Raw genomic sequence first — 26,577 nt, 5'->3', positions numbered from 1 at the left:
GGCAGTTCAAGTTTCTGGTTCTAATGATTCGTTCAAAAACTTAATGAAGCCCAAAATCAAAGGAGAGTCTAGACCAGAAGATGCATTTCCATGTTTACTGTGTAGAACCATTTTTTGTTGAGAGTGTGTACACAGGGATGGCTGGCCAGGTTTTGTTTGAATTTCAAGCCCAGATTAAGCACCCTCTGCTCCCCTCCCTTCCCTGCCACCTATTTATTTTTCCATCTCTCCTGCCTAAATGATGTCAATGGAAGCAGAGTTATAGTGCTATTTATAGAACACCCCCCTCCCACACTCTCACTCTCTCTGTCACACACACACACCACCACCACAAACACACACACATAACGCTAGGCATCCTTAGCATCAGTCGTGTGTGTACTGTATGTGTTTGTTTTCCATGCTTGGTTATGGTCCGTGCAGGCGCACTTCCCTCTGCAGGAGGAAAAGGAGAGGGGGGCGAGAGAGAGAGAGAGAGAGAGAGAGAGAGAGAGAGAGAAGCCATTAAAAGGGACAGAAGCTAAGCGCGCCCTCTAGTTCTTATTCTTCTTCTTTGTCGCTGCTCTTCATTCACTCATTTCATTCATTCATCCCATTCCCGCTCACTCATTCACAGAATTCTTCTCTTCCCGCGGAGTCTGTGAATGGACAGACAAATGAGTTTAACGCTGAAGAAACCTGTTCAGCTGCTGTCATTTCTGGTTGGTATACTTTCCGTGCCGTTGGAATCTCCAGGTCGTGTCCATGTGCACACGCATGACCGTGCGGGTGTGAGGGGATGGGGTCAGGGGTCGAGGGGTGTCTTACATATTAAGTCTCACGGGACTACAGAGCACATAGTGTTCCCTGGGTATGGGTTGGAAGCTGTACGCATAGACCAATACTCTCTCTCTCTTCCTTTTTCTCTGTCTCTGTCTCTACTCGAGCCGCTCTGTCTCTTGACATTCACATGCTAGATTACGTAACGTAGTTGGGTGGTGGTGGGTTTGGGGGGGGGGGGGGGGGGTTAAATCTCCTTCCATCACAAATAAATACACGGTTTGCTGCACAAGTCTCTTCGATTGAGAAGAACTCATAAGTTTTTTTTGTTTTTGTTTTTTTTGTTGTTTTTTTTTTGGGGGGGGGGGTCTTTTTTTTTTACTACCTTTTTTTTCTGAAAGGAGCTCGTGATAAACCCCTCATGCCCCCACCACCCCTACACACACAGATTCAGAAAGCATATTTTCAAACACATCTTTCATTAACAGGATAGTGTAAGCAAATTCCTACCTGCAGATGATGCACGTCATCTTGTCGCTTTACGGCCTGATATTTTTTTTCTTTTTTTTTGGGGGGGGGGGGGGGGGGGGGGGGTCCAAGGGCCCAAAAGCGAGAAACATAGAAATCGATATATGCCCCTCTTTTACATCCTAAAGCACGACTTTGGCTCTGTTGTGAGGCGTATAAGCCATTCCCTTGTCTACAAATGTTTCATGCGTGCTTCTTGGCTTATAGGGTCTAAAGGTTCTCTTGATTGCCCAAAAAAGCCAAGCCATCCTTGCCTGTTTGGCCATTTGCGTTTGTCTTTTGCGACCTACTGGATTAAAGCGTGCCTTCGCGTACACACACATGTAAACCCTCCCCGGGCTTGGCGTGCGTCTAAAACACGGCAGCGGAGAGAACGGCGAGTTAGTATTTATAGCGAAACTGTGTTCATCCACAGCGGTCACACGTGCAGCAGCCGCTTCTCTGCACTCCTGCTGAAGTTGACATGTTAACACTCACTGGCTGCTATATTTAGCCCAGCCTCACAGTGCTGTTACTATTCCCAGCATTGTACATGAGGGGGCGGACGGTGCGGGCTTTTTTTCTAAAGGGAAGAAAAAGTTCCCTTCTCACAAGTGATTTATTTTTGCACGCACATTCCGGCGTGCTTTCTGCCACTGACACCTTATTAATTCAGGGACGCTGCAGTTAGGGCTGTCACGATTCCAATAATAAAGGGCGATGAGATAAAAGATTTAAGATTTAAGAAGAAAAATATGTGTGATTGAAAAAAAGGCAACAGCAATGAAAGTGTAGTCTGCAGGTGACAGCTGAAAGAATCAAACTACACTTTTATTCTGGATGAGCACACTGTTGTTAAACTCACACCTTCTACACTTTGAAAAGACACATAATTTTGTCCTCTAAATTCGAGCCGTTCCACGACAATTTAGTCAAAATCTGCTGTCACAGAGCAAAAATAATTGAATAAATAAAAAAAGTTGCTGCAAGCAAAGCTTCTTTTAGGTGCAGTTTGAGGTAAATCTTACACATTGTGTTTTCAGCATCGAAGACAACTTCTTCAGGCTCCATCTACGCCCAGAGAGCTTCAGCACCTTGGACAGCTCTCGTTAGGCACACAGACATTCATGAGGGCAGGGAAGGGTGAAAATCCAGGAACGGTCATCTGTGGTGGATATTTCTTTACATTAAAGAGTTAACCTAATGATGCTTGATGCCAAAAGTGGGGAGCACTTAAGTTTATTACTTCAGGGGATTTCTCATAGATACCTTTGGTTGGTCATTCTTAATGTCTTAATGTTCTTACCCCCGCAAAAATCCCCTTCACTCTTATTCCCATTCTAACTTCTGTATTTAAACAGCACCCCTATAAATTAAATTTAGAGTTCATGTGAGGCTTTTCATGCTGTTGGGTATAGAGAGGACACTTGAATATTAGAATAGATAGAGGAAAAAACCTGATAAACTGCTTTACTTCCAAGAAGCAGTCTTCCTGTCTACTGCTCTCCCTCATGTCTGTTCCTTAACTTCAGAGGCAGCTGCTGCAGTTTATACTCAAACTTTAAATTCTCTTTTTTCATGCATGCATTCCTGAAAAAATAATCACAAACAAAATTCCACTGCAGTCAATCACAATTCTGCATCGTATAGTGTACATGAGTGGAGCTTGGAGGACAAACAAGGAGCTTGTTAAAAGTCATGATACAAGGTGCCACGACACAACCTAGTACATTTGTCAGAACTGCAACAATTAAATGTACACAATACACAAAGTCATATATGCTCATAGCAGTAAACAATAAAATACACGGAATAAGCTTAACTGCAGTATGTTTACCAACACACACCCATTTATGACAGGTGTAGATTTGGTCTCAGCTCCGTTGAGGTATGAAGGCCTTACTTGATCACCCCACCAACAACACCCCCTCTCAAAGGTTGTTAATGAAGTGAGGAAACCCATCGAGTTCCACCGAGAGCTTCAAGACTGTTGATTTACCTTTACTTCTACTCTCACATGGGTTCGTACAGTCGCTCCTTCCCTCTCTCTTTCTCTCTGAGGGTCGTCTTCGCTTCTTCTCCCGCTGCTGCCGCCCACTCCTCCTCCACCATTTGATTATTTTCAGCTCCGTCATTGGTGTCTGTGTGCGTGCGTGTGTGTGCGTGCGTGTCACACAAAACGCATGTGCCAGGCATTTGCTGGCTGGCGGCTGGCAGGCTGGTTTGGGAAATACCTGGTCACGATCAATGAAGGGAGGGTTTTTCTTGGTCTCATAGCGCCCCCTACTGTCCCCAACCAAACTCTGCCCCAACGGCTTACCATAAACATAAACTTAGACCATAAACGCTACATAAAGACAAAAACGGTACAGTAAGAGCAAACAGAAACGATCAGACTATATTTAGTGTAAATATATTTTTTCAAGAAATGAAAAATAATGAAATAAAGAAAGGGAGAAAACGTACATTACCACGAAATTGTGCTAGCCATTATATCACAGACATTTATGTCGGTTATTCGTGGACCATTAGCAGTTTTCTAGAGTACACCAGCACTCTACATGGCAAGCAGTGACCGACACAAACAGACCGGGTGGTAAATAATTCACCTTCAGTCATGACAAAGGGGGCGAAGCTTATGGGGGTAGCAGGGTGGTGGTGAGTGATTTAGGAATATTATTACTTTCTTTGCCCGGATCTCAGTGTTCCTCCATGCGCCTGAACACGAGCAGCAATACAAAGAGAGACAAAAAAGACACCGTGGAAGGTTTAAGTGACTCGTTCGGTGGAATAAAAATAGATCTGGCAACGTTTGGGAGGAAAACCCTGGCCTGGGTCGCCCTCTAGGGGGGAAACTCTGCAAAGACAAGAGACAACCTGTGGACAGGTCTGGTTTGTATTTAAAATAAGATAAGATGACCTTTATTAGTCCCACAGGTGGGAAATTTGTTTCGTTACAGCAAACGTGCAAAGTTATGTGCAAAGTTATGTAGCAGAAATTAGAAAACACTGGAATGCAATAAAATAAAATACTATATACAATAGAATAAAATAGAATAATATATACAATAGAATACAAATGCTATATACAACTCAGTAAGAAAATACAACGCTTATTTGTTCCTGCAGCAGCTGTGCTGCAGTAAAGCAACCAGAAAGAACATATTAAAAGATGCCACATTTATATAATGATCGCTTTTGAATGCCGGATCATTCTTTCAGTGTAATTTAAATGTTCCTCCACCTTATACTTGGATCGCATTTCAAGCAGTGAGACAAGCTGAATGTTGTGTTGCGCTCCTCTCTTAACCTGTAGGCTTATATTTTCTTGTTTTTAACCGTTCGGACGATTTGATTTTCTCACTGTAAAAAGCTGCCACAGACGATTCAGAAAAATGGAGAGTTTGAGCGCCCCCACTGCTTCAAAACATCCACCTACACACACAGCACACGTGTTTTCACATGAGGACCTGTAGCGCCCACTGAGAGCTTACTCCGTGTGCATGTGTTTGTGTCTTGAATCTTTATTAGAACAAGTTTTGAACGGTTTTTTTCCCGAACACATTTTAGGACTTGCTTTAAAGTTACTATTCAACTTCAAGAAGCAAGATTAAACACATAAATACATGGTAAAATCTATTTAAGATTAGAAATCACGACAGCCATGCACCAAGTTAGGTTTGCTTTAGAGATGGACTGAGGTAATCCAGTACAGCTTGCCTCGTGTGTTGCTTCAATTACAAGTAAAACAACGTACAAAACCCTTTATCCTCAAAAATTCAGTCACTAAACTGTGAATCCAAACAACTGACTAGAGGGAGACGGTTAAATGTGTGTTAAAAAATAACATGTACTAAAACACCAGTTTCAATTATATTCAAGGAATAATATTCCTTAATCTTATCACAAGCACGGGTTGTGCAGGAAAGGCAGTCATATCAATGGTGACCACAGTTCCACATTATAAGGTGAAGTATTTAGGCAAAAGCCAAATCACAACTCTGGGCTTCAAGGACAAACACGCAGATGAACTGGGGCTATATCAAGCACCAGTAAAGGCTTATAAGTTATTATGTTGAACTGTAAACCAAAGTTTGTAGTTGATCCTGAGACTAAAAATATAAAGCTAAAAATGCACAAGTTGCCCCTTCTTATTACGATGCCTGTATGCATGTCTCAATGTGCCTAAAAGAAGCACATCCTCCACCACCTGGGTGTTTAAATAAAGTCTGTATTTAAACCAGGCAGCAACTATTTATATTCCTTTCTATTACTGAGAGCCAAATTCTACCCTTTTCTTCTTCAAAGCTCTGAGACACACACACACACACACACACACACTTACCCGATTGGGGAGGGGAAGACTGATGCAGTCATATAGACAGGGGAGAAGGCACTCATGTGTATTCTATTTGTAGATGCCAGAAATCGTGGGCTAAATTTATCCCGTCTTCACTCTGGTTTGGTACAGATTTACGAGAGCAAACAGAAAAAGGGAAAAGGAAAGGCAGGAGGGTAGAAATGCCAAATGAGATGAACAGGTTTGTGAGTGAAAAGGTGGTGGGGCAGAAAGAATGGAAGGAGGAGAATTCAACAAGCTTGGAAAAGGTTTCAAAGTTTGATTCAAGTAGTGCTCTGATAAAAATCTGAAGATTTAGGGTGGAGGTGTTTTGTGTTATCCTGATGTGATACCAAATTTGCAATCTGACAACAAATACAACAAAACCTTATAGTTCATACTTCCATACAAGTTTATCATAAAAATCCAATGAAACTACTTCATTGATTCATACAAAGTAGCACAATCAGCCAATTGAAATTAAACTCAAATAAAAAAAAGAAAACCAAGATTAAATAAAACAGAAACAAAAAGCATTCATTAACATGTTGCAAAACAAGAGGATCATCATCTTTTTCTACTACAATCTGACAAAAATATTTATCGGTTACAACTTGGCAGTCTTTTGTTCCACAAAAATACACAGAATAATGTTTAAAACTCGAGGGGCAAAAACACATTTACATTTTTTTTATGACCACACATGAGAAGAATACAGGAAGTAAATGCTGAAGTGGCAAGTAGAAAAGTCTGTTTTCTGATGTTCTGAAGGCAGAATTCCCCTCCCCTCCCAAAACATAGCAAATAAAAATCCTCCGTACAAGTTAAAAAAATAAAAATAAAAAAAAAAGTTAAGTAGATGAAAAATAGTCCGTGGTGGTGTGGGAAAAAAATCCTGATGTGATGCAGTTCTATGAGCAATATGTACTCTGCGTTTGTGTGTCCGCCTCAGTAGATCCGGCCTCGGCTCCTGTTGCCTCTGCCTCCGAAACCTCTTCCGCGGCCTCCTCTGAAGCCACCACGCTGCTCTAGAGTGAAAAATGTCAAAAACAAGCAGGTTAGTGTCATATTGGACTTCAATCACGTTGTAAAAATGTCTTAACATGAGTGTGGCAATGATCTGATGGGGAGTTGTGTGTCACAAACACATTTAAAATGTGCAGTTTTTCTCCAGTAAGCCATCCTTTTACCTAAATGAGATCCTGTTGCCCAACATTGATACGTAAACTGATATTTATTGTCAATGTACTATGAACTTATTTGTACAGTAGTGTAGGTATTTGTAGACAAAGGGCAGGATATTTGGTGGTGGAAATGTTCTGACTTACATTAGACTGTAGTCAGAGCAGTACTAAGCACTGTCATTGAGCAGTCTTTGGCTACATGAACTTCAAATGCAGTATATCTTTTAACTGTATACTTTCTCCAAGTGGTAGTGTACAATCAATATCATGGGGCTACACACAGTTTTGTTTTGGAGTGTCTGGGTAAGTTGCATACTAGTAATTCTTCACTAGCCAAAGATGTCCACAAAATGACCCACATGTGAATTCCACTCAAGTTAAGGGTTCCAAGATTAACCCAAAGTCTGGGCAGTTATCCAAAGTTATACTGCAGATTCCAGATACAGAAAGGAAATTCTATTTGTTTCCTCTACTATAGCTGTCTTGACATAAAATAAATAATGTCAACATGTGACACAACAGTGTAAAAACCCCAAAGTGCCACCAAACACTCACCATAGTTAAAGTTTCCAATGGAGGCGCTGTACTTGCCACTGGGAGGATTGTAGATCTGTCGTGCGTCCCTCCGGGACTGAGGAGAGATCTGTTTTTTTGTGCTGCCTCCTGATCCCATCTCCTCAGTTGATGGACGCTTAAGCCTAAAAACAAGAAGAAAGGTATATGAAGCTCCAATTCAGATTCCACACATCAAGCCTCACTGCTACATTACAAGTATTTCTAACATCTCTGACTAGAAGTAACATTAACAAGAAGGAGGAGCTGACTTACGCTACAGCCTCTGCCTTCTGTACAGGTTTCCAGGACAGAGTGACTGTGCTCTTGTATGATGGAGGGTTGTGGAAGAGATCCTGCAATGGAGAAACGAAAAAAAAAGAAGAAAACAAACCCAACCAATTAGAAGACAGAACACAGCAATCAGCAAATTACATTTTATTCATCTGGTTTATTAACTGACCACAAAATATAAGCAACCTAGTGTGGTTTATTAAATTAGACAGGCTCACGCCTTACCTTGATGAGGACGTTGATGTTGTTTGTGATCTTGAGGGCCACCACTTTGATCTTGTTCTGATTACATAAACACAACTTAGTCAATGATACTTTACAGCAGGGCTGTTGAAAGAACAAAATTACCCTTTTCTGATCGGTCATTGATTGCTTAGTTAACTAGTTCCTAGTATATTAAACAATTACATGTCAGCTGACAGATGTTACCTCTTCAGTCTTTAGAGCATCTCCCGTCTTTCCTTGCAGTGCTACTCGCAGCTGTCTGATGTAAACTTGCAGGCCTCTGGCAAAATACTGTAACCTGTAAAACAAAGTACATTTAAATTTATAGTGACTCTATTAATTTAGTCAAAAGTGTGCTGATGATCTACGTCAAACACAACAGACTTGCTAAAATTCACACTTCGTGTAAACCATTTGATTTTATCAACAAACTGAGTTGATTCCTCACCTGATCTTGAAGTCTTTAAGGCGCTCAGCGTCCACTTTGTCAAGAAGGAAGTCTGGCAGCTTCTTGCCCAGCTGGTGGAAGCTGTACAGGAGACACTCTACATAGCTGAACTGTAGTTTGGGTTCCTCGCTTGCCGAATTCTCACCATTCTCCACTTCTTCTGGAGGCAGCGGCATAAACTCCTAAATAAACAAAAAAAAAAAAAGTATGAAAAATAATGAAAATATTATTTGGATTAACGCAGCATTTGTCTGAGGAAGCTCAAACTTTCATGGTGATTTGAAATAAATGAATACAATATTAGACTGTTCCCCATTCAGACACTGGAAACATCTGTTAAAACAACATTTCAAACAAATGATGTGCCAGCATGTCAGTGTTTTCAGACAACTTTTTAATAAAAGGAGTTTATTTTATTGTTATTTAAGTACATGGGAAGAGCATTCCTTTTTTTTATTATATTAAACTAGGTATTGAGAATGGTTTAATTCTATTTATATTGGTACTGACGACTACATTTTGGGGATCGTATTGTCACTAAAACAGACCATATCCTCCTGAGAACCAAGGGGGAAAAAAAAGAAAAAAAGAAAAGAATTTCCCCACTTTTTGGTGATTTCCTTCCTCTTTGGAGCTTAAAGAGGCCACCCAAACACATGCGATATCAATGGAAAGCCCAAGATGTCCTCTATTTAGTACATCAGGACTAAGCAGGGTAGCTCAAATGAGTCAAAAGATACAGACCAAAAGCAAATGTCCAGAGGACATAACTGAATAGGCTGATTATCAGGAGGATATGGAACAATGTAATCATGGAAAAGGAAAGAGCAAAAACTGACTGACCAGCCTGCATAAATGTTAACATAAAACAAAAATTAAAAAAAAAATAAGAACGTTTCAGAATCTGAGAGAAACTACTGGTGGACTTGGATGATTCTGATGCATTTCCATGTATTCCTTATTCAGTCCAAGTAAAACAGGACAAGTCTTTCTTACCAGCAGCTTGGTAAACAGCATGTTGAGGTTGGCCTCCAGCTTTTCCATATCTCCACAGAACGGACTCATCTCAGCCAACAGCTTTAGCACCTACACAGAGACAGAGATAGAGAGAGCTTAGCAGATCTCAGTGTAATATGCATCGCTAATGAGAAGCATTGTTACATGGTGCAGACTAATGACCCATTAGCAACATGCATTTGGCTAACACCCCTAACAGGTGGCTGTCATGCTGCCTTTGTTTACTACTACAACTACTCACCAAATGTCAAAAGTTATGAATCTTGACCTCACACCAGTCACCATATTTGTCATGCCAGTCATTGCTGGGCTGAGCTGAATAAATACAACCTAGAAAACTATACTTTGTGTGCACCGCTACTGACCAGCAGAAATTTGGGGGTAGAATTACAGGTTTTCCACCAGAAAAGTCTGAGAGGGTGTGATCTGAATGTGGTTGAGGAAGTTTGTTGTACTCAACATAGTGATATCAATTTGCGCTTGATAGGTGCTCTGTCATCTTTAGAGATCACTGAGAGAGGGACACCCAGCAGGTTGATTTCCTCTTACAAGATATAAATACTGATAATACACAACTGTATTAATATTAAACTAATTTCACAACATCCACATACAACTACATAAGAGTGAGCGTGATACACTAACCAGTATTACATTTTAAACTCACTTCAGGATCACTCATTTACAGTTAAAGGTACTCACTTCCAACTGAATGTCCAACTCAGCCACAGGACTTGTCAGGGCGCTGAGGTTTGGCAGGACGTGTTCACAGAAGTAGGTTACAAAACGTGTGGAATGGACATTTTTCTACAAAAGACAAAAAAAACCCAAAAAAAAAACATGACTAATTATATAAAGTAACATAACTCAAAGTAAAAGTACATTTTAACTGAATAGACCATTGATTTTAACACCTCTGCTTTAAAGTGCATAAGTTGTACTTACAGAGAACAGTGGTAGGGCCTGGCGTGTGCACTGCAGCAGGCGGTCCACAGTGTCAGGGTCAGCTGGGTTGAGGGCCTGCTCCAGGAAAGCTTGCTCCACCACCAGCTCCACCAGCTGCTGCCTCCCATTTACAGTCTGCAGTACCCGTAGACCCGACACTACACGCATCAACAGCACAAACTCCTCTCCTGTCACATCCTCCATCACCTGCAGAGAAGAGAAACAACTTCTCAGAATGTGTTCTTGTCTTGTTATGCAAAAATGTTCATTTGTGACTTGTTGCAACTTGTCAATTTTTTTTTTCCTACAGCCAACCTAAATTTGGTCAACAAAGATTTTTTTGCAATGCTAAATGCATGGTCCAATACCTACTGGACAGCTATACATGCCAATGAAGGACTGGGCCATATCATACCGTTCACGTTAATACCGGTATAATGTTGGGCAACGATAAGAAAATTAAATATTGCGATAGAATATGGGTAAAACGCGCATGCGCAGTGCCTTTGTTTTCATACGCACATGAGAAGGGCGAAAGCGGATTGTTGAATGAAACGGATGAACCAGAATTGGTTTGTAAAAATGCTGCAACTTCAGTGGTGTGGAACTGGTTTAGCTTTCGTCCATCAGATACACGACAAAGCACTATTTTTGGTAGAGCATGTTAGCGGGCCGTCGTTATTAAAGTGTTTTTTGGAAGATACGGCACACTCAAAATTGGTCCTTTGATTTACATTTAAAAAAAAACAAAAAAAAAACAAAAACAAAAAAACACAGCTGCTTGTTTACGTGTTTACTCGCCCTTCTCTACGAAGGACCACTAAGGGTAGCTCAGTTTCGATGAAAGTAGCCAATAGGCAAGTGAGAGAAACTCACCTCTGCTTTTTAAGGTCATACCCAAAACAACTGCACTTAAATGGATTAAGCAAGGGTTGAGGGATTCACATCGTCACAGGTTACTCGATGTCAGTAATTAACAAAACAAAGACAAGATCATCAGGCACACCCAAAACAATCAGCACTCTATACACACCCCTAGTCTAGACAGCCACGTGTCTTCTCATGTAAATTACCCTTGTTACATTCAGACACAGAGCAACGATCACTCGTTAATCAGTTCTACACTATCTACAAACCTTCTTTGTTTCTGCAAAGACGTACTCCTCCACCTCCTTTGTCATGACATCCTCTGGCAGGGTCTTCAGTTTAGTTGACAGAAACTTGATGGCCCTTTCTCGCACTATATCCTCTCCCTGCAGGATCTGAGAGAAGAGTCCCCCAAGGGTTCCTGAATGACCAAGAAAAAAAAAAAAAAAAAAAAATGTTGTGATATATATGGAGTGTCCTTTCTGAATAAACATTTAATACATGTGTTACAGCATGATATTACGCACAAGTAAATAAGTAAATATATTCTCAGGTAAATGTTTGCACTCCAATAACCCAGGGTTATAAGCAGAAAAAAAGCTGGCAAGGTGAACAACGTCCATTTTAATAATTAAAACAGGCCTAGCTGCATTTCAGTTTTCCCCCAGGGGAAAGAGAAACTCACCCCTGGCATCCATTTTGAAGATAGAAATAAGTGCTGCATTCACTTGGTTAAACTCAGCCGTATCATCTGAAAGCACAAAAACGTCAATAAACATTAGCAGAGATAAACAATACTGGTGGGGTCTGAGTAGCTTTGTGAAATCTGAAAAATTGTTACCTGTCTGAAGAAGCTGAGTGAGAATATCTGCAACTCTGGGGATGTTGTCACCAGTTGCAAAGCGCGGGAGCTCTTTGATGGCCTGACGTCGGATCTGGTCAATGAAAAGTACACAGAAAAATAAATAAATAAAATAAAAATGAATATCGGGAACACATTCAGTCCCTGAAAGATCCCCAATATCAATCTGGAAACAGGCAAATCAAAATTTGTAGCTACTGTTGGAGGTATTTAGATTCATGGCTACATATGTTAGTTAATACTCACCGAAACATCCTCATCTTCACAGAGATCTAGTTGGGCATTAATAGCTGCATCTGCAAGTTCAGGAAAGCTGCTGAAGAACTTGGGAATAAACTGTGCTGCCAGACGCTTCTCCTTGGGGCCACCCTTCACACCATCCACTATTACCTGGTAGGCATCTTTGTGCTGCAGAATGATGGGACATGGCAGTCGTTACTTGGGACAATAAATATACCCCAAGGTTAAGTATAGATCGAGTTAAACTCTGGGGACATGGGGATTCGAGAAAAACTAAAAGGTAAGAAATAAAGAAATAAAAATGGCATACACGTTGAAGGAGCACAGCATACTAGTCACTTTCTTTGTTGTTCTACCAACAAAAATCGGTTAACTGATTTTCAAAAGTCAATCTAATGATGGGTCTGGGAAAAAAAAAAAATCACAAAAAGTGATTACAGTTCTGTAGTTTTCAGTTTATTTGCAAAATGGGTTTGCTTATTTTTTTAAGTTTACCTCACTTAATCTTTTCAGCTTATTATATGAATAGTTATTAAAATGAAATCACTTTGTAAAAAAATCTAGCTCAGTCACAATAAACATATGCACCCCAGATATATCCAACATATTTTTTAAGATGTCAAAATGTTTAATAACGCTTTCATTTAGCTTTTTAATTTCTAAAACCTGAGCTTTATCATGGTTTCTGTATATGACCAGAATGTCCACGTATAGGATAACATCCTAAATGAGATAGATCGCGGTGAAATTTGAATAAAACTATCGCCGCTTCCTATTTGTGGCCTAAGTGAAAAAGTGTTTTGCGAGTGGACAAGTTTAAAACTTCATCTTGAAAATAATGAATGTAGTAGTAAACTTGGTTTGGCTTATGGATCGCCACGGCGAAGCTATTAACATTAGCCCGGTCATTACTATAACTAGCTGCAGTTAGCTTAGCACACACAAACAAATGTTATGTAAACCAGAAAAGTTATCAACGTTGAAAGTAAAAGAATACACTGCTGCAAGGCAACATGAAAATGTTCAGTTTAAAACGTACAAGGTGATGTTTATTTACCTGACTGAGGTTGTCCTTGGCATCAGCAAGGATCCCGTAGCTACGATAGAGATCCTCAATTGTGACCGCCATCAGCGTGATTTCAAGCGACTGCTACTCACAGATAAGACCTCTGAAAAATCCACAAAGTAAAACCCGTCGCAGGTTGCTTTTGCTCCGCGCCGGACGACTGCGAAACAAACAACGCCGTAATGTGGAGAGCTACCTTGTCGGGAAACGGGACGGAAAGATGAAATTTCAAGAAGCCCCTGAATGAATACCCCTACTGCCTGTCTTCTTCGCGCTACTCTCTGGCGTGCTGGCTAAAAAAAGCTACGGAATACCGAGTGCAGCGCATGCGCGGGTTTGGCCAATCGCATAGCGTCAGCAGGCACGTGACACGAGTGTGCGCCAAATCGATGCGCAGTTAAACTACTCATGTCAAGAAGTTGTGTGGTCTGTGGCCCTAAACTAAGCGTAAACAGATAATACATTAACTAATAAGTACGGGTAAAGTAATACTATTTTTATTGGTATAATGCCCCTTATATATACATATTTTTTTTGTTTTACACTGCTTGTATAGGCAGTGTAAACACGTTTATGTTTCTTTTAAAAAATATATATTTCTAATCAGCCACACAAAAATTCTAGTTGCACAAAAGGAAGGAGGCAGTGGTTTAAGGCTGAATGCCCATCGGTTTGTAGCATGTATTTGTATATGCCCACAAGGCAAAGTTACAGGTCTTAATTTAGTCTTTGGAAATAAAGACCTAGATTCATAGAGCTTTCTTTGTCCATCCGTAGCTAGTTTTGTGGCATACTCAAGGTCAGGTCTGTTGACCAGTTGTTTCATTTCTCACTAATGTAATGATAAGAAAACACAGATCACAACAGAAAGTCAGTGCAAATAGTTTTATTGAACTAAACTGGTTGCAACAATTATGTACAAGCAATTATCTGGCAGGAAAGAAATGCAGTTTTATAAGAATCTGATTCCCGCTCCAAACTGGACCCCGTCACATATCCTGCAAAGACAATAAAGAATCATTGAAATGTAATTGAAAGACAATTATTAGCTTATTTCTGTTGCACATCATTACAACTGCAATGTAATACAGATTTTTTTTAAGTAATCCATTTCTTAATTTTCCCATAGCAATGTTCAGACACAGTTTCACACTTGTCAAACTTAGAGTAATAAGTTCTTTAGTGTCACATTTAAACAGATCTGTAATGTACAGTAAATTAATTAGTGACGTTAAAGAAACCACCACTATACTTAATTTGATTGCGGTCAGTTAGAATGTGTTGTTCTTTTCAGACTAAAATTCATCATTCATCATCTATTTACAGTGATTCTATTGGCCTAATATTTCTTTACAGAAACCGTAAATAAGTCCCAATCAGCTTAGCTTAGACTAGCTGATAAAATTAGCATTACCTGTCTCCACTTTGGACTCCCATGGGAATGCAGTAATTCAGCTCAAGCCTGGCAATGTTCCCCAAGCGCAGCACAATGCCCAGTCCATATGACCAACGTATACATTCAGCCAGTTTCTTCAAATGCGCTTGTGGCCCCTCACCTGAACAAAAATGTACATATGAACCCAACCATATAGGCAAATGCATGTATTCATAATCTGAGCAATACTTGTCCTAACAACATAAAATCCTAATCCGGTCTTGGTAAAAAATAAGCATAAGAGAGAGATAAGATAAGATAAACCTTTATTAGTCCCACACGTGGGAAATTTGTTGCAGAAAGTGGACAGTGCAAAGTTACAGTAGCAAAAATTAAGAAAAACAATGGAACAGGATAGGATAATAAGAATAAGATATTATATACAATAGAATAAAACACTACGTTGTCAGAAGAATTACACATAGTGCTCATCTGTTTTAAAAGCTCACCATAGTTGAGGTTACAAAGGTTCCCGGCATTGAGGAAGAAGTGGGTTCGGAAGAGGTCACCAAAGCCTCCCATGCCTGGTCTGAAGGGTAGAGGGGTGTAGAGGTGGAGGCCTCCAGCCCAGTAGGCTTCTCCCCCCAGGTAGTCACCTGCCATACCAGTAAAGCCAGTACATAACCTTTCAATTAATCATCAAACTTCATTCTGGTTACCAAGCAGCTTATCTGAGATAATGCCTCACCTTCACTCTGTGGGCCCATACTGTACATACTGAAACCCCTGATACTGGTGGGGCCACCAAGATAGAACCTAGAATATCAACAAAGTACAAAACACACAACAAATTTAAATTAAACTGAACTTTATATGTCTTTTGCTAAAGCAATTGGAACAGACTCCAGCCCACCCACAACCCTGAACTGGATAAGTGGAAGAAAACGATTGATGGATGGTTTTAGGGATAAGACTAGACAGTTTAAATTTTTGAGCCACACCAGAGTCAGACAGTCATTAAGGGAGGCAGATAAATCTGCTTTGAATTAGTAGAAAAAGATCCTATTTGTAACTACAGACACCACCCAAGTTTCCCATTATAAAAAGTGGTCTTTTAAAGATTTAAATGCTAACCATTATAGATGTTGGACAGCAACATCACTTTCAACAGCCTAATTTACAAAGCTCTAGGACCATCAAACCTCTGGTTAGTAATGCCAGTGTGCTGTGAGTTTTTACCTGTCTGCTATACTTGTCGGCTTATCACCAATGGGTAGAAGCAAACCACCCCACAATGAGGCAGAAAGGACCTGAGGGAAAAATTCAGTGTTTAGTCAAGCTGAATCAGCAAAAAGAGGCCAGCCGTTAACAGGCCATTTTTTCCATTACTTTATTATTGGACATCAATAATCATTAATCATATATAGTAAATGAATTGGCTAGTAAAGCTATCTAATCAGCACAACAGCCTTTTTAACAGGCTAATTTTAGGGAAGATTTTGTGGCAACTGACTGAAATGTAAAATGAAAAATCTCACTGAGTCCCAGAAGAGTGTTTTGTTGAGCTGGATCTCAAAGTCTTCCTTTAAGAAACTGGCATCTCCCCCAGTGTAACCAGCAAGTTCCTACACAACCACCAAACAAAATGTCAAGCTTGTGTATGATAATAGTCACTAACTTTCTACATAGCATTTAAAATAGATCTAATTTAGTGGTGAACAACAAACCTGATGGATCTTCAACAGACCACCCTTCCTGGGAAGGATGGAGGAGTTTCTGGTGTCAATCACCATACCATGCTGCAATTCAAAACATCATATTTGCAGGTTTATTTCCATGGAGCCTTTGAGAAAATTCAGGCTTTTTCTACTTTTCAAAATAAGCATTTAACTTCACTGTAACCTCACTGTAAAACAAATAAATTTTAATTTAAAAACAAAAAACAAACAGAGAAATACCGAGAGTGAGGACTTCAGAGAATGGCCGCTCTCCTCCCGTATAGGAAAAGAGGCAGTGCGGGCCAGACAGCCAAGCTCTCTCCATACTCCTTCCCACTTCAGAGTTTGGCTGGTCTTCCACACAGGAAACTATGGGTATTGATAATCAGATGTCATTTAATAACTGTTGTTTGTATAGAATTCAATTCTGTATAACCACAGTCTATACATAAAAGATGGACAATTTGATATCAGCGATTGATTAATGAAAACCCATTGTGAAAGCATTTTTAGTGTTGATTCCTGATTGTTTAGAAACTGGATGAAATGAACGATGGGTGGATCTGATTGAGAAACAAAAGAACAATGACGTCTGAAACGGTAACGACTGTCAATCACGCGATGACTGAGACACACCCTAAAGCAGTAAGTAGGGGCTGTAATTTACAAAATGAAAGTCTTGTTGTTTAAAATAAAGACTTCAAACATGTGACTGAGCCTTTGAATTTATCAGGAAATTGTTTACCGAGTGAGCTAAATGGCCCTTTTTCCACTTCTACACAATCTAATCAAACTTCTTTTGGCAAGCAGAGGAGACGCCTGCTACTGGTGATCAGGTTTATGGCTCTTCAGATTTAGCTTGACTTTCCAGAGTTTCCAGAAGCTACATTCATTTTTTTTATTAGTGCTGTCAATAGATTAAAAAAATTAACTAATTAATCTCACAATTTTCTGTAATTAATCGTGATTAATCGCAATTACTTGATTGATAGCTGTAATTACACTTTTTCAACTTTATATTTAAGCTTGTAACAGACATTTATGCAATATAATGAAGTCAATGGGGAATAAACACAAAGAATGTATGCTTACACTTAAAGAGAATTTTAATAGTTTTCTTTTAGCACAGGTTCAGTCCTGTGAAATACAATTTTAAAAAAAACAACTATATATGTATACACACACACACACACACACACACACACACACACACACACACACACACACACACACACACACACACACACACAGGGAGTGCAGAATTATTGTTGTATTTTTGAGGAATAATTTTATTATTGAACAACAACCATGTTCTCAGTGAACCCAAAAAACTCATTAATATCAAAGCTGAATGTTTTTGGAGGTAGTTTTTAGTTTGTTTTTAGTTTTAGCTATTTTAGGGGGATATCTGTGTGTGCAGGTGACTATTACTGTGCATAATTATTAGGCAACTTAACAAAAAACAAATATATACCCATTTCAATTATTTATTTTTACCAGTGACACCAGTATAACATCTCCACATTCACAAATATACATCTCTGACATTCAAAAACAAAACAAAAACAAACCAGCGACCAATATAGCCACCTTTCTTTGCAAGGACACTCAAAAGCCTGCCATCCATGGATTCTGTCAGTGTTTTGATCTGTTCACCATCAACATTGCGTGCAACAGCAACCACAGCCTCCCAGACACTGTTCAGAGAGGTGTACTGTTTTCCCTCCTTGTAAATCTCACATTTGATGATGGACCACAGGTTCTCAATGGGGTTCAGATCAGGGCCCTATTTCAGGAAGCCGGACAAGAGTCCATCACGCCACTCTTGTGTTAATCTATGCACGGTCTGAAGCATGTGTGTGGGAATGTATGTGAATGTTTTACTGTTATATCTTATTAGTATTTTAAGTATTCTATCTATTTTATTTATTGAATTTTATTGTTTTATTTATATTTTGATATTGCTAGGGATGATGCAATGATTGGGGACCATTCTTAATTTCGTTGTTCTCATGACAATGACAATAAAGTTTCTGATTCTGATTCTGATTCTAGTGCAAACTCTGAGTAAGTATACCCTGAGTTAACGAAAACTCTGGGTTTTCGGTTTCACAAAGCGAGTTTAGATTAATTCTGAGTGAGTTACTATGACGACACACTCCGTGAAGCTAACCTGCCCCCTAGCAGGTTTACTTCAACTAACCCTGACGTTCTCCGCCTCTTTGTCAGAAACCTGACTGTAGGAAGTGTCAGACATGGCGTGCTCCTTCCTTGAAGAGCCAGTAGATGTTGAAGCCCAAATTCTCCGCAGAGCTCTCCGCCGGGAGAGAGTGATCAGAGCGCGTTTGGACATTTTATCATTTCCTGATGATTTCCTGTGTGAACGTTACCGTTTTTCAGCACAATCTACAATTTATTTGAATAACATCCTCAGGCCTAATATTGCTCATGTGACACATCGTGGACATCCTCTCAGTTCTGTACATATTATTTGTATCGCACTTCGGTTTTTTGCAAACGGGAGCTTTCTGTATAATATTGGTGACGCTGAGCACGTTTCCAAGGCTACCGTCTGTCGGGCAGTCAGGAATGTTACAGTTGCACTGAAACGTCTCCTGTACTCGTTTGTGTTCCCCGGTCATAGACCCACAAGATTTATCAAAGAGGGATGCCACAAAATTGCAGGTAGCAGGATGAACAAAACTTAATTCATGATGTGGTGATACTTGAACTACTACTTAAATTTTACATTTATTTTCAGGGTTCCCAGGCGTGATTGGCTGTATAGATGGCACTCACATTCCAATCATTGCTCCTTCAGTAAATGAAGGAGACTATGTGAACAGGAAGTCTTTCCACAGCATTAATGTACAGGTACATAGTTCCCTGTAGCATTTCAAACTAACAAATTATTTCATTATAGTAATGGATGCTAATTTGTGTTCTCTGCACTGTGAAGATCATATGTGATGCTGCCAACATTATCACAAATGTGGAAGCCAAGTGGCCAGGCTCTGTGAGTGGTGGTGATGGAGGAGGACCCCCACCTGTTTTTCGGGCCTCCGCTTTTTTTCTGTTGGCTATAACGGGTCACATTTGAGCATACAGAGTAAGCAAATATGTACTTGTAATGCTCAGATAATTTCAATAAGTGCTTACAGAGGGGAAATTAATGTAGCCTCTAACTGCAATTGATTTACATTGGACAAACAGACCAAGCACTATGGCTCATAATACAATTACACCTTACCTGTTTGGACTATATTTTTATATTTACTTGCTGCCAGGAACGTTTGGGGCCTGTTGGGTTGCACCTGCGCTCACATCACGTCACAAAATAAAATGTATGAAATAAAAAATGAAATAAAATATAATAAAATAACGTGTTAAATGGGTGGAAATCCCTAGATCAATGTTTAAATTAACACTCACGCATTGACTCTGTCGGCTATGTTTTGCCATGCATGCTCCCTTTCTTTTGCAGCTGTGGCTGTGTTACTTTTTTCCTGCAAAATTTGCATGTTATCGGCATATACTGCCATCAGAATTTCGGCCTCAAGCGCTGTAAAATACATTGACCGCGCCTTCTTTCCCTCCGTCTCCATGGTGACTCGCTTAATCTGTGCTCCACTAATCAGGGCTTTATGTATCCTCGTGCGCGCGCTTAATTTGGGGTTAAAGCAACTCCGCGTTGATTGAACTAATTGTTATCAGCCTTTCTGAAACCGAATATTCCGAGTTGGACAGTTCGGGGTTACTCAACCCTGAGTATCGTTTTTCACTCTGAGTTTTCTAAACCGGCTTCCTGAAACAGGGCCCAGGTGAACAAGGTGGCCATGTCATTAGTTTTTCTTCTTTTATACCCTTTCTTGCCAGCCACGCTGTGGAGTACTTGGACGCGTGTGATGGAGCATTGTCCTGCATGAAAATCATGTTTTTCTTGAAGGATGCAGACTTCTTCCTGTACCACTGCTTGAAGAAGGTGTCTTCCAGAAACTGGCAGTAGGACTGGGAGTTGAGCTTGACTCCATCCTCAACCCGAAAAGGCCCCACAAGCTCATCTTTGATGATACCAGCCCAAACCAGTACTCCACCTCCACCTTGCTGGCGTCTGAGTCGGACTGGAGCTCTCTGCCCTTTACCAATCCAGCCACGGGCCCATCCATCTGGCCCATCAAGACTCACTCTCATTTCATCAGTCCATAAAACCTTAGAAAAACCAGTCTTGAGATATTTCTTGGCCCAGTCTTGACATTTCAGCTTGTGTGTCTTGTTCAGTGGTGGTCGTCTTTCAGCCTTTCTTACCTTGGCCATGTCTCTGAGTATTGCACACCTTGTGCTTTTGGGCACTCCAGTGATGTTGCAGCTCTGAAATATGTCCAAACTGGTGGCAAGTGGCATCTTGGCAGCTGCACGCTTGACTTTTCTCAGTTCATGGGCAGTTATTTTGCGCCTTGGTTTTTCCACACGCTTCTTGCGACCCTGTTGACTATTTTGAATGAAACGCTTGATTGTTCGATGATCACGCTTCAGAAGCTTTGCAATTTTGAGACTGCTGCATCCCTCTGCAAGATATCTCACTATTTTTGACTTTTCTGAGCCTGTCAAGTCCTTCTTTTGACCCATTTTGCCAAAGGAAAGGAAGTTGCCTAATAATTATGCACACCTGATATAGGGTGTTGATGTCATTAGACCACACCCCTTCTCATTACAGAGATGCACATCATCTAATATGCTTAATTGGTAGTAGGCTTTCGAGCCTATACAGCTTGGAGTAAGACAACATGCATGAAGAGGATGATGTGGACAAAATACTCATTTGCCTAATAATTCTGCACTCCCTGTATTTAATATATATATCATTCATTTCTAATCTATATTAATTGCAATTCATTTTGCATGAGCAAACAGACTCGGAAAAAAAGGTAAAATATATGCACTTAACATGTTTACTGAACATCTTGAACATTCATGTTAAAAAAAACATTTATCCACTCTCTCTCTGTGTAACGCTTGAGGAGGCACTTCAAGTCCTTGAAATGAGGAACCAAAGCGCGTGTTCTCAACGACATTAAAAGGTCTGCAGTTTGTTGTAATTCACTTGGCAATTGTTTTAGTCAATATGTCCGAGGTAGACTTTCTGAGCCCCCGATGCTCCGTGAGTGGTTTGTCGCAAGCTGGATGACGTGTTAGCCAAAGTCCTAGCAGCATCCCTGACTAGAGTATGCTTCGCGTCAATGTGATATTTTAAGCTGCAAGTGCTTCAGTAAAAAGAAAATTCCTTCTTGCACAATGTGATTGGTTCAGCTGCCCGTCACTACCAGATTTACTGCCCATTTGCGCGTGTGCGAATGTAACTACTTGGACAAACTGCTAGAAATGTGTGGACAGAAACATTTCAGGAATTTTGAGTCATTCTGCCCTCCATACTCCAGATGCGTTAATAGCATTAAAAAATGTTTATCGTGTTAATCGTGATGGCGGCTTAATCTACGTTAACGCGTTAATTTTGACAGCACCAGTTTTTATATATGTCTATATTTATAATATAGCAGTTTCCTTACAAGTAAAAAAGAATAATGATTAAATAAAGGCCTATGAAATGCTAGAGACAACATATTATCCAAGATATATATATATATATATTTATTTTAGATTATGCAAGAAAAGTCCAAACTATGTCTTTGGAGCAATACTGCAACTCAGAAATGAACTTTATGGCTCTTAAAACATTCTTATACTTTCTGGTAGTTTTTCTTAAACTCATCTAATTTGAAATATTACTCAAATGTGTTAATTCATCAAAACCATGTTCAAGAATGTTCCAGTTTAAATAGGTTTAGTTGTACAAAACAGAAATAGGCAGGTATTTACGCTCAGTTCTGCAGATATGCCTCGATCCGTCTCCCGCAGTGAACTCCATGGAAACTGACCTGTGACTTTGTAGACATTCAAAGTGATACTGAAAATGATATGAAAAGTGGAAAACATCAGTACAATAATGCTTTGCAATTACAAAATACACCCACTGAAAGTTACGGCAAAGAGTGCTCAAACATTTACCTACTTAATCCACAATGTCAACAACAGCATAGTGAGGGTACTTACAGCAAGTAGAGAAACACGTATAACATTATGATTTAATACATTTTAAAATATTTAATTTTCTAGACTGAAAAAAATGTAAATTCTACTGTTTAACTTGTTTCTACATTGATATTGGGTGACTCAATACAGGTAATGCCTATGTGCACATCATTTTCATGTCTTACTTGCGTTCAAAGTTTCCTGGTTGGGGTTTGAAGAAAGACAGACCGTATGATGTCTCTTTGGTACCATAGGAGAACTGGAATGTCAGTTTTTCTGCCCGACCCAATACATTGGGTAATTTTAGGCCTAGTACCTGAAATGAAGGAGAATCAACAAACTGATCAGCATTTTCCTAATATTTATAATATTCAAAATACACTGAACTAAACAGCTGCATTAACACACACAGAGAAAAATATACAACACTGCATTACTTTCAGAGAGTGGAAGATGACATAAGCTCTTTTTGGCACTAACCATACTGCCTTCATTGTTTCCAACCATTGTGTTGTAGCTGCCTGTCATACGTCTCAGCTCTGTGACCTCAAAGGTCACATCAAGGCCATTAGGAAGAGCATCCTCCCCTGAAGAGAAAACAAATCAAAATATCTAACTGCTATACATTTACTCAGAAGCAATTACATCAATGCAGTACCAGTAAGGAAGTAGTAGAGTTCTTTCCAGTTACCCGGGTTTGTTTATAAACTTGTATAAACTGATGTGGAGTGTGTGTGTGAGCAAACTGCAGAAGTGCAACAATTTTTTTAAACAGCTTTTTCTGTTGTGTGTCAACATGGTAACCTGCATATTGTAGAGACATGTATTGGCACATTAACCAGCTCCTATAACTCATTTAAACCTTAAGCTGAATCTAGAGACCTGAACCTGAGATCAATGTTGTTTCACTTCATGGACTAAAGGTTTGCCAACTCTAGTTTCCACTTTAAATGTCAGTAGTCTTGGTATTCATATTCTGAATCCAGACAAGTGACAAGGTCAACTTTGGGCCACTGGATGTAAACTGTGAAAGTTGCAGGGTGGTAAAACACTGTTTTCATGTTTGTTACTACACAAGCATGAAAATGTATGTAGAATTAAAAGTATTTCTAGTTCTATACAAGTTAGTTGTGCCTTTTCCAATATGATCTGTAAATTTATGTGTATATCTAGTAACAGCAGAAAATGAACATACAAAAACAGAGCTCTATTGCACAGATTTTGGGGACTAAGCTGTCTTTAACTTTGCTTTAAATATGATGAGATTATCTGTCCTAAGAATAAACTTGTTTTGCATTTACAGAAAGGTGAAAACTGAAGGAAAAACATTGTAATTATGTAGTTATTATGCATTGGTTTTATTTCTCCAGCCCACTTGAGAGCAAATTGGCATGTATATGGCCCATGACCTAAAAGTGAGTTTGAATAATGTATTCAGCATGAACAATAAGATCAATTGTCTGCTATTAGTCAAAACTAACTTGTGTTTATACATTACTGTGACCCAGAAAATTGGCTGGCCATATTTTAAGACAACTGTATTCATAAATACAACATTTCAAAAAGGTTCAGTTACTTTTTCTTGCCACTATATCTCACATGAATAAGCCTGCAATTGGACAGTCATAACTTTTAGATTTATGTGTGGACAACAAGGAAGAGCATGTGAATAGCTGTCTATGGAGTAAATCTGGAATAGTATGGAGAAGAATTTGAACAGATGCACAAAATCTGTGTGTTAATCAGTTAAAAGAATATATTAAAAACACTTACAAAGAAGTATTTAGATGAGACAGGGTGTTAAATACTTAAACTCTAAATTTTGATTGCAATGGTCAAAGTTTAGTGTCATAACTATTAACATTTAAAGCTTGTGTGCATGTATATATTACACTCTATAACAAAAAGAAATATGATGAGTTAAATAGAGATATGAATGAACAAGCATTTGCTTCCTCCTATGTCTTTTTGAGCAGGACATGGTCAACATTTTTCATCACGAGAATAGGTTGGCTTTCTTCCATTTCTTCTTATACGTTTGAGATAAAGACTTCATTGTAATATGTCTGATATGTAATCATAACAAAGTCATTTTTGAAGACCACACAGTGACTGCCAGTACCTCGTGAGGTGTCGATAACAACTTCAACTTTTCTGAAGATCCCGAGACGCAGAAGCTTCTGTCGCGCTTCATGGGACTTTCGCATAACCTGCACAACAGTTTGAACCATGTGTTACAACTACTCACAACCATAAGCTGAACAGGAAACAATCATTTCACACATATTAATATGTACCTACATCAATCAAGTTCTTTGCCTGGAAAACATCTGAGATTTCATAAGTCAGCAGGTCCTCTTTGGTTCTTCCAAGCCCGTCTATATGCACTTGTTGAACCACAACCTGAAAAACAGAGAAGACAGACGCACAAAAAAATGGTAAAGATCCCAAAGAGAAAAAAATATACATTTATTTATATATTTGTATTTACATAAATGTTATTATTTAGATAAATTGGCTAATTGTAATATATATATAAATAATACTAAATAATATTAAAACAATGATATTGTCAAGAAAACACCTTTTTTAAGAGTTATCAAGCAGAGTGTAATTATAGTGTAAAGATGGGTATTGCAATGTGACAGTGGTAATCAGAGTACGTCCCATTTACAATCTGGCACAGAATAAACCTTACATCTTTATTTTCAAGAACTTCTTGTTTCGGCTCTTGGTCCATCTCCGGAGCATCAATGTCGTCAGCTTGAACTCCTAACTCTGGCCCATGCATGGGCAGAGGGTCTAGGCTCTGCAGGACATAGTAAAATGGATATATTGGATAATTGGATATATAATTACTTCACAGAGTGTTTTACTGAACAAACAAAAATGACTGTGAAATTAATTGTGCATATATGTGAATATGTGCATAGAATCTATTTTATTTTTACAGGGTGATTCAGGCTTGGGGCTCTATATACTGTTGGGGACATTGAGGTCAGGTCTGTGGAAATACTTCTAAAAGGTTAAGGTTTCATAACGGGAATTACAATAATTTACTTTTCTTTTTTTTTAATTTTTAAATTAAAAAAAAGTTCTCCATCATTTCCAAAATTCAGATGAAAAAAATCAAAACAAATATTTAAACTACTTACAACCAAAACTGTAAAAAATTTTTTTACAGTTTTGTTGTTGTTATTACTTATTAAAGCAAGTCAGTAAACTGCATCTATCTGGCTCAGTTTTAAAGATATGGTATCATCGATAAAACATGTGAGACACTAGTTATCCTATTCACATATGACCCATTTATTAATAAACCCATACCCGCAGCCCTGTACTAGATAAATACATAAACATAATAAGTACAGCAGTGGGGGGGGAAAAAACAACCCTCACTTAAGTTCATTAAGCACACCAAAGCCTTTCAAACTGCAGCAAAAGGAAAGACACCACTAGCATGCTATGAGTCTAAAACACACAGTTGGAATAGCTTCTTAGCATTTTACCGTGGTTAATAAAAAACTACAACTTGTGGCCTGAATGAATCCAGTCTCTGTACAGTGAGCTGAATGCCTGAGCCTTGTTTGTATCTTGTTGAATTACAGTGCAGAGGGCCTCTCACTCCAGCAGCCGCTCTGTCAGATAACTCACTTAAACACAGACACGGAGGTCAAAGTCCCAGCTCGCACGTTTAGCGGAGTTTTGCTTACCCTGGCATGGACGGTACCCATGCTGAGCTCCGCAGGGCGCTGTCCCAGCAAAAACTGACGAAACTTTGAGACGAAAAAGATAAACTAATTTAACCTACAAGTCACCGGAGAAAGGCGAGGGTCCTCCGTATAAGGACGCGGACATGTCACTTCCTGACCACGCCTTCTACCAGTGCGCGTTCAAGACAACCACGACGGATAAAGGGAAAGCAGTCAAACTGCAATAAATACAGTCGTTATTCCACAAAAACTGTTTTACTGCGGTTCTTGTGCTAGCAGAAGTACTAACAATCGTGAATATAATGTTAAACATGAACATAGATGTGGATAATGACAGACAGAGGTCATTTCAACAGGCTGTATTGACTACAAACAAAGG

At 39.3% G+C, this 26,577-nt stretch overlaps 2 protein-coding genes across 4 annotated transcripts; both read right to left on the bottom strand.

Moving 5' to 3' along the window:
• Positions 1-5,993: 5,993 nt before the first annotated feature.
• api5 (apoptosis inhibitor 5) lies at positions 5,994-13,628 on the bottom strand. Of its 2 annotated transcripts, XM_026175120.1 has the most exons (15): positions 13,502-13,628; positions 13,297-13,408; positions 12,246-12,407; positions 11,979-12,072; positions 11,823-11,888; positions 11,407-11,558; positions 10,271-10,477; positions 10,028-10,132; positions 9,305-9,394; positions 8,309-8,490; positions 8,065-8,158; positions 7,861-7,917; positions 7,618-7,697; positions 7,345-7,487; positions 5,994-6,633 (listed from the first exon to the last, which is right to left on the bottom strand). In XM_026175120.1, exons 2-15 carry the CDS (start codon positions 13,366-13,368, stop codon positions 6,554-6,556), a joined length of 1,584 nt encoding a protein of 527 aa, XP_026030905.1. In that variant the 5' UTR covers positions 13,369-13,408; positions 13,502-13,628; the 3' UTR covers positions 5,994-6,553. The 2 variants fall into 2 exon arrangements, with proteins under 2 accessions (XP_026030905.1, XP_026030904.1); XM_026175119.1 differs by having other exon boundaries at positions 13,297-13,628.
• A 547-nt stretch (positions 13,629-14,175) lies between these two features.
• Positions 14,176-26,530, bottom strand: samm50 (SAMM50 sorting and assembly machinery component). 2 transcript variants are annotated; one of them, XM_026175123.1, is made up of 15 exons: positions 26,199-26,530; positions 25,184-25,294; positions 24,787-24,888; positions 24,608-24,695; positions 22,966-23,072; positions 22,671-22,801; positions 22,273-22,360; positions 16,639-16,767; positions 16,408-16,479; positions 16,219-16,305; positions 15,920-15,990; positions 15,429-15,496; positions 15,190-15,345; positions 14,720-14,861; positions 14,176-14,303 (listed from the first exon to the last, which is right to left on the bottom strand). In XM_026175123.1, the coding sequence occupies exons 1-15, from the start codon at positions 26,217-26,219 to the stop codon at positions 14,258-14,260; spliced, it is 1,419 nt and encodes a 472-aa protein (XP_026030908.1). In that variant the 5' UTR covers positions 26,220-26,530; the 3' UTR covers positions 14,176-14,257. The 2 variants fall into 2 exon arrangements, with proteins under 2 accessions (XP_026030908.1, XP_026030909.1); XM_026175124.1 differs by having other exon boundaries at positions 15,190-15,336.
• Positions 26,531-26,577: the final 47 nt, after the last annotated feature.

Source organism: Astatotilapia calliptera, chromosome 7 (genome assembly GCF_900246225.1).
Source record: "Astatotilapia calliptera chromosome 7, fAstCal1.2, whole genome shotgun sequence".
Classification (NCBI taxonomy): domain Eukaryota; kingdom Metazoa; phylum Chordata; class Actinopteri; order Cichliformes; family Cichlidae; genus Astatotilapia; species Astatotilapia calliptera.
Note: the sequence above shows the minus strand (reverse complement) of the source record. Positions and strands in the feature narration are given on the sequence as shown.

Excerpts from the sequence above, each read along its gene's own strand:
- samm50 (XM_026175123.1), bottom strand. The coding sequence starts at position 26,219 with ATGGGTACCGTCCATGCCAGG. Across the intron at positions 24,889-25,183 it reads AAGTTCTTGAAAATAAAGAT|GTTGTGGTTCAACAAGTGCA; the intron begins GTAAGGTTTATT and ends TCTGTTTTTCAG. Across the intron at positions 15,991-16,218 it reads AAACACTCTTCTGGGACTCA|GTCCTTTCTGCCTCATTGTG; the intron begins GTGAGATTTTTC and ends TTTTTCCCTCAG.
- api5 (XM_026175119.1), bottom strand. The coding sequence starts at position 13,368 with ATGGCGGTCACAATTGAGGATCTCTATCGTAGCTACGGGATCCTTGCT. Across the intron at positions 11,559-11,822 it reads CTTCAAAATGGATGCCAGGG|GAACCCTTGGGGGACTCTTC; the intron begins GTGAGTTTCTCT and ends TTGGTCATTCAG. Across the intron at positions 7,488-7,617 it reads CAGAAGGCAGAGGCTGTAGC|GCTTAAGCGTCCATCAACTG; the intron begins GTAAGTCAGCTC and ends TCTTGTTTTTAG.